Genomic DNA, 7805 nt, shown 5'->3' on the forward strand with positions numbered 1-7805 from the left:
ACAATGAGTGTGAGGGAAACTGGCAGACCAGCTGATGCATTACGGTCTATAATGACGGAAACGGCACAGGAGGTCGCTGCTAAATGGCTGCAAGCGTTTTAGCCCCAACAGCCTGAGATCAATAAATGCACAACATCCCAAATGATACGCGCGACAATACAGGAACGGCTATTGTAGCTGCTGTAAACAACTAAATGGAGAAAACATCTACTGTGGAGGATCTCAGCAGACCTTAAGGACAACATGAAAACCAAACCCACCCATATTGCACAATTCATCAGTTCTTCCTCAATTGTTTTCGTGTCTGTTGATGTAACAGGTTTGACGTCGTTCGTGCCAAATAGCGCGAGCAATCCTGACATATTCAGTGCATCAAATCCTAAACATTGCTCGGTTCTTCACCTAGAACTATCACACGGCTCCCGAAGACTTGAAATCTGGCACACAAGCCACAGAAACTTTTTTTTAATAAAATATGGAGCAAATAAACAGCACAACATAACAGCAAAAAAACTAGGTTTCTTCGCGTTTCAAAAGAACACCAACTTTTGGCATATTCCACACCGAGACCTGAAGATCTGACATCATTCTGGAAAAGACGCTTTTAAACTGGGCAAGGTTGATGTAAGACCTTCGAGACGAGCTGAAATAGGAAACCTAGAAGCCAGGCGTCTGTTTTCAAACGAGGAGGTTTTTGGAGGACACGGTCTGGTTCTGAAGTGTGTATGTGCGGGTGTGTATTTTGAAAATGTAAGTGTGTGACAGTGACTGCGCGGGAAGCCGTCACCTGTTCTGAGAGAGGTGTCACCTTGGCGAGTTGTTTTTGCTCTCTATCTGAAGGTAAAAGGAGAAGGTGCTGCTTTTTATCAGTGTCTGGGACCGCGGCTCCCTCCCGACAGGAAGTATCCTGCTCTGACCTCTGCTCTCGCCACACCATGAGCCAAAGTTACACAGACACAACACAATGACTCAACATTCAACACATAAACCTAGAAGGCAAGCGGCTTCTGTGATTTATCAGCTGCACCGTTTATAACAACACCGGTTTTTAATCTCAAAACCCTCACCTCTATGCGTGATGTTACGTTTCTGTGTGCAATTACGAGATCTGTACAGTAAAACAAAAAAAATACTTAATATCCAACCACAGCAACATTTACTCAACACCGAGTTACCAATTTGGGGAGAAAAATAAAATCATCAAGACTCAATGTGTTTGTAATGTTTTTAAAATACGTTCTGCATTTATTTAAAAAATATAAAAGAATTCATATATTTAACTGTTAAAATGTAATTCATTCATGTGATCAAATCTTCAAAAATCATTCTAATATGCTTCTCAAGAAACATTTCTTATTATTAAATGTTTTTTATTTTTTGGACTCTACAGCTACATGCATTATCCAGAAGTTCAAATAATCATCATTTATTTAAAACAGCAATCGTTTTAAGGTTATAAATGTCTTTACTGTCACTTTTGAATAATTGAAAGCATCTTTGCTGAATAAAAGAACCAACAAAAAAAAAACGTATGCATAATGTAATAATAAATGAACATGTATTTTTACATTTTAATTACTTCCCCGGTGAGAGGTATCGTTAATTCCAGCCTAACAGCCACTGAGACATCATTTGGAGAAAAATATTGAGATGTAACTCTAGGTCTATCACCAAGCCATTGTCTGCTATTAAATGATGTGCAGCTGAATCATTCTAAAATTTCTTTTCCCTCTGTGATTTACAAGGGATATGCGCATGTAGATTAAAAGGAAAAAAGGTCTCGGATAAAAGAGACCAGAATAACCTCTCAAAATGAGTGTCTATAACCGTAGCTTCCAGCACACAAACCCTCCTGATAGTCACTTGCCCCCATTCTGTGGCACAATTCCATTAGTTATGTGATGTGACTGCTGCTGCCGGCCATTCTCTCAGCTCAAAGGAACCGCTCATCATTCTTGTCCCCAAAGCTTTTGTCTTGGAATTTCCTTGAGATCCAGCCAACCCAGCACACCTAAGACGCCGTGCGTTTAAAGGAGCTTGGTTTAACATAAACACAAAACCACAAAGCACTTCCTGCTCTCTGACATGACCTTGACTCATCAGGTGTTTGGGGATTCAACACTCGCCGTCCATGTTGTGGGCATATTCTTGAGGGTAAAAACAAAACTTGACTCGAGGATGTTTTTTGGCATCTGCGCGTCTCGCCAACTTCTTAAAGGAACAGTTCAGCCAAAATTTAAATCTGTGATCATTTGCTCACCTTCAACTACCTGAGGGTGAGCACACTATGAGGTTTTTGGGTGAACTATTCCTTTAAATTGCCTGTATTAAGCAATTTCCAATACTGTATTTCATCCAGTGTAATGTAGCTGTACGGTGGAAATCCAAAAGTGCAGAAAAAATAGTTATTGTCTCTCAAAATAAAGAATCAACTCTATACAGATCGAAAGAGTCATTTGAATTCCTGCCCGTGTTGACCACGAACAACATGACCACGCCCACAAACCGAGAGTACACCAATCAACACAAAATGGGCCATCTGACCAATCAGAGACATGGGGAAAAAAAAGGGGTTTTGAGAGACTGAATCTTAGGACTGCTTTGAACGAATCACTTGAGAATCAATGGAAAATTAGAGGACACCAAACACGTATGTTGAGAAAACAAAAGCCTTTTTTCACCTCGGATTCATGTAAACCTTTTGTACGAGACTCCCAAAACTATTTTAGGAAATGGAATAAAACGGGAACTTCAAATGAAACCCAGCTGATAAGAGTCTGGAGTATCCATGACCGGCGGACGCGTGTCATTCTGGCGAGTTGCTCATCAGAGACATGAGGAGGCGGCGAGATCAGTCGTTCTGACGGGAGCGCTTTCAAACGTGACGCATCCCGAGGAACTCCAGAGTACGAAAAAAGATCATTAAAAGCCTGTGTAAAGGCTATGCTTCTGTCACGAATCTCGGCGAGGTTTCTCCCTAGGCATCACAGGTGCCAGTCTCAATTTGTGAATAACAAATTGCCTAAACCTGCTTAATTCTAGAAATACTGCGAGAACGTTTGCGTGGACCGTGCAAATACAGTAACACCGCAACGCGTAGCACTAAGAAAATGTTCTGTATGCTCAGTTCATAATCATTTTGAATGCATACGTTATCAATGAATTCAGTTTATCAAATCGACAGTAAGTAATAAAAGCCGAAATCAGTCCATCTATCCAGCGGAGTGCTTTTACACGACTGTCCTCTGGAATATGCTCAACATCCTGGCAACATGTACGTAAAAGCACTTATTGAAGCTCATGTGTCAGAAGTGAATCATCACACAATTCAGATAATCGCTTTGCTCCACGTTTACACGGCTACCGCTGAAGCTGTACTGATACTAACGTGAAATGTGACAACTCAAAAGAACGGTTCGACCAGAAAAGAAAATATGAAGACGTACTCGACCATCTTCTGAACAAAACCATCACGAAGACGATTACCGGGATGTTTTTAAATCAGCTGTTCTGACGGCACCCATTTACAAGAGCAAGTGATAAAGCTAAATTTACTCTGATGAAGAAAAACTCGTTTACATCTAGTCTGGCCTGAAGATACGTATTAAGCACGTTTTCCTTTTGGGTGAACCATTCCTTCGACAATCTTCTAGCAGGCATAAATAGGAGAATTTTAACCCCGCTCCCTGTCAGGTGCTCGATTTGAACCGGTAAACAACGGAAAGTGACCCGAGCAGCCAGCCTTACTTTCACGATTGGGATTTTTTTTTAAACCGACGATTTACGCACATTTGCCAATATAGCGAAAATGCTGAACGAGGCGGAATATGAAGCGACTGCGGTGTTTCCGCGACGGCCGCGGTCATCTATCATTTTCAGAGCTGACCGTAAGAAGTCATTAGCGGGAGCTCCGTGAACACCGTATTCACAGCGAACCAGTCAGGACTCGAGCGCTGGGTGACGCTCGTCTCACTTCTGATTTAACACTATAAGCCTGCGATGTGAATAATGTAGCATATGCGCTTTCTGGATTGCTTTTATTTATTTACACGCAGATATTTTTGAAGTTGAACACGGTATACGTGCCTGGAGGGAATCGGTGTCAAGCTAAGTTTATCCAATTTTTTGATTGCATCTAAAGCCTGTCTCCCTTATTCCCCGGGCAAGTTTTCCCTGTTTTCTCACTCCTGCTCTCTCTCTCTCTCTCTCTCTCTCCGCGGGGTAAAGCATATTGTGGAGAGCACCACTGTCACACCTGTCCCCACGCTGTCAGCATCAGAGCACACATGCTGCGCCACTAACAGGATATGACATAGAGGACACAAACGCTCCAGCTCACGACCGTGCAAAGCTGCACTGAAGTGTGAGGCGGCTCCATCCAGAATTAGGCCACAGTTTAAGCAACTGCGCTAACTTTAAGAGACTCGTAATCTGTCTCACGACCAAGTCTGATACTCCCGAACTTAAGAGAGAAGCCCGACTTGGTCTCTATTGCTGCTTTTGACACATTCATGACGTTAGAAAACACGTCTGCTAGGCTAAAGAACATTTTAAATATTTTGTTCTTACCTGGCCTCCTTAAAAATAATAAAAATAATTCTGCAAATGATGTGTTGTAAGATACGTTATCGATAATTTACGTCTATTATTTCGCACAATACTCAACGTAGTCTTCGCCGTATTTATATCTACTGCGCATTCTCTACTGATGATTTGCGTATTAAAATAAAGAATGCCTTCAGACTCGTTAAACAGGCGTGTGTACGTAGAAGGTAACTAGAGGTAACCTCCTCCGCTTTAAAGTCTTTTTCCAAATCAAGCACGCTTTCATTTACCACCAATGGCCCGACAAAATAAAAATGGATTGGTTACAGCGGGAGCACTCAGCTTTAATGAAGTATAATTGAACGGTGGAGTCTTTTGTTTAGTGCCGTACTTATCTGATTCCAGCAGCGGGGTTGCTCCAGAACGGCACTACCCGCAGGTTTTTGGGGGGTTTTTTTCTAACTTGGTTGTCTCGCTGAAAATCGAACGCTTTCCTGAACGGCTCTTTGTTTTACAAAACCCCCAACGAAGAAAATACGTTCTAAGAATGTAACGTTCGAGCGCTGAACACATCATGAAAGTAGTTTTTTTTTAAATGCTTAATGTTTTTCTTGGTTATATGAACACTGCAGACAATATTAAGGGGAGTGTTTTATTGTATCATTTTGAAATATTATATTTGAATGTTGCCTAAACCATCTTAAACTCAAATTCGTATTAATAACGTTTTTGCGTTAACATTTTTAGAACGCTATTAAATACCAGGTAACCTTTCTATTCATTTTACTGGAAGGATGTTTGTTCGTAACCTTGTCAGCCAAAGTTCTGAGAACATTCCTTTAGCTGGGTCTCAACAGAACACGACAGCAGAGATTATTTACGACCAGGCCTAAACACATCAGCATAAGGGACAATGCAGTATCCATGGAAACCACATAATTAATCATTGATAAGTACGCTTTTCCCAAACGCAGAGGTGAGCATGGCCAATGGAAGTATAGTAGAAGAGTTACATAATGTATTATTGCAGTCGGTTACGTTGGAGAACATCTGCATTTGCATTGACCTGAATAAGCTAAAAAAAAAAAAAAAAAAAAATACTACATGAAAAATAAGAATTTATCTAGATTACACATCATATAACATCTCGATTACTTACTGTATGCACTCTCCAAACCATTATCATCATTTGATGTAACATACAAGTGTACTGAAAGGATGTTTTTTAAATGCATGACTATATCATACGGTGACTTTTATATGATTTTTTTTTTTAAAAAGTGCATTGCGTGGAGTAACGTTAAAACACAGTATACCGTCTGAAATCATCACTTTACCATGGTACTTAATGCATGTATGTGTCCAAAACACCACGGTATTACCACGCTACTCCAATGTGCTTCGAAGAACGCCACGGAACCTTTCAAGGATCAAATAAAACATTTTCATGATTCCTCTGAAAAACCGCTTCAACGTACAGGCTATATGGCGTTTTCATGATACACGTATGCATATATATATATATATATATATATATATATATATATATATATATATATATATATATATATATATTTCCGTTTGAAAATAACACTGCGGATTGAAATGTCAATGACAGACAGCAAACGCGCATCAGACGGATGCTGTCGTGTCTGCGTCCATCATCGTTAGCGCACATCGGATCGGATCATACTAAACGCACACATGTCCTCGAGTAGCAAAGTGCTGGCGCGTTGTTTTTACGAAGCGTGTGGCAAATAGACGACACGTTTCGCGGGAGCCGCTTTAACACACAGACCTGCTGAAAATCACACACGCGTGACGTGCCGCGACTTACCGAGCAGGAGCAGTTTCACCTCCCTCGCCGCCTTCTCTCCATCCTCCCGGAGGTTTTTGTCGATCATCTTTGATCTCTCGGCGGCCGCCTTGTCTTCTGCGCTCACCGTGCAGCCCATGGTCGAAGCGTGCGCGCGTCAAACTTCAAAGAACGAGTCGAATCGTCTCGGTCCGTTCCGTTCCGTTCCGCGCGAAACTAAAAAGACGCCGCGTGGATTGACAGATGTGCTACAAAAGCGCGAAGTGTCACAATTCGAAAGCTTGGATTCCGAAAAGCCCCGGCCTGTGATTCTCCATCAATCAGGGGGGCTCGAATATGTGCAGACGCGATTAAAAAGTTGCTTAGTTTCCCACCAAATCAATCAATCAATCAATCAAATCTTCCTTCCTTCCTTCCTTTAGCGCCTCCTTTCAGATCAAAGAGCAGCCGCGACGTCGGCGCTTTCATCTACCGCTCACAGTTCCTGAAATCAAAATCATTTGCTTGCACTCAATCAGACGTCTGTTTTTTTTGTTTTGTTTTTTGCACGCGAAATTGTATCCCAGTGGCGAGAAATTCTCCGCGAAACAGCTCTGTTGTTTTATTTCGAATGTTCTGCGTGTCTGTCCTGGCGCGGGGCGATTCGAAAACGTTTAAAACGTTCGAAATCGGAGCGTTGCGGCGTTCGGCGTGGCGCTCCGCTCGCGCTGCTTTCTTCTGAGGAATAAACAGAGCGTAAGAATGTGAAAAAGCCAAAGCGTGCGGCGGCACCCACCCACTGGTGAACAACTGCGCGTGAATTGTGGGAAATGCAGTAGATTTCTGCTGTTTCCGAACGACTAAGTTAGTAGGGGTGTTCGATTCATTTTAGCGAATCGGTTCAATGAACTAGTTAAACGATTCACCGATTCTTTAAAAACGCACTTAAGCGTAATAGATTTATAATATAATAATAATCATTGCCATTTACACGGAAGACTTTAAATAATAATAAAAAAACAATACAAAAGACATACAAATCTTAATAGTACATACATTCAGTTCTGATGCGGTTTCTGTTGGTTTACAAAAACATAAATTCAAATTATTTTTTTCTCCTCAGGCTATTTTAAAAATTAACAAGCAATTAGGATATCTGCACACTAGATTTAGCATTCTTGCAACTTATTGCTTAAATACTATTATATTTGTGATTGGCATTGTAAATATATCGTCATTTTTTATCTTTAATTTTCACTTTGCTTCTTGAGAAAGAACGAAAAACTGCAAAAAAAGCACATTTCACTACCTCTGTAATGTAAGGAAATGCAATCTAATAGTTATAAAAGGGTTTAAATCAATATATTTAACGTGATGCACACGGATAGCCTGCTTTAAATGACGAGCATGCGCTGTGAGAATCCATTCAAAAAGAACCGATTCAAAAGAATCACTTGTTCGCGAA

General features: G+C 41.0%; 1 protein-coding gene across 1 annotated transcript in view; it reads right to left on the bottom strand.

Moving 5' to 3' along the window:
- The window catches only part of gnai2b (guanine nucleotide binding protein (G protein), alpha inhibiting activity polypeptide 2b), a 39770-nt gene extending 32622 nt beyond the window's left edge, over nucleotides 1–7148 (bottom strand). Inside the window, exon 1 of the mRNA XM_043242951.1 lies at nucleotides 6383–7148. Within this exon, the coding sequence (XP_043098886.1) occupies nucleotides 6383–6500 (118 nt within the window). The 5' untranslated portion in view covers nucleotides 6501–7148. The remainder of the gene's footprint in view (nucleotides 1–6382) is intronic.
- Between the last annotated feature and the right edge of the window lie 657 nt (nucleotides 7149–7805).

The sequence above is a fragment of the Puntigrus tetrazona genome, chromosome 6, assembly GCF_018831695.1.
Source record: "Puntigrus tetrazona isolate hp1 chromosome 6, ASM1883169v1, whole genome shotgun sequence".
Classification (NCBI taxonomy): Eukaryota; Metazoa; Chordata; class Actinopteri; order Cypriniformes; family Cyprinidae; genus Puntigrus; species Puntigrus tetrazona.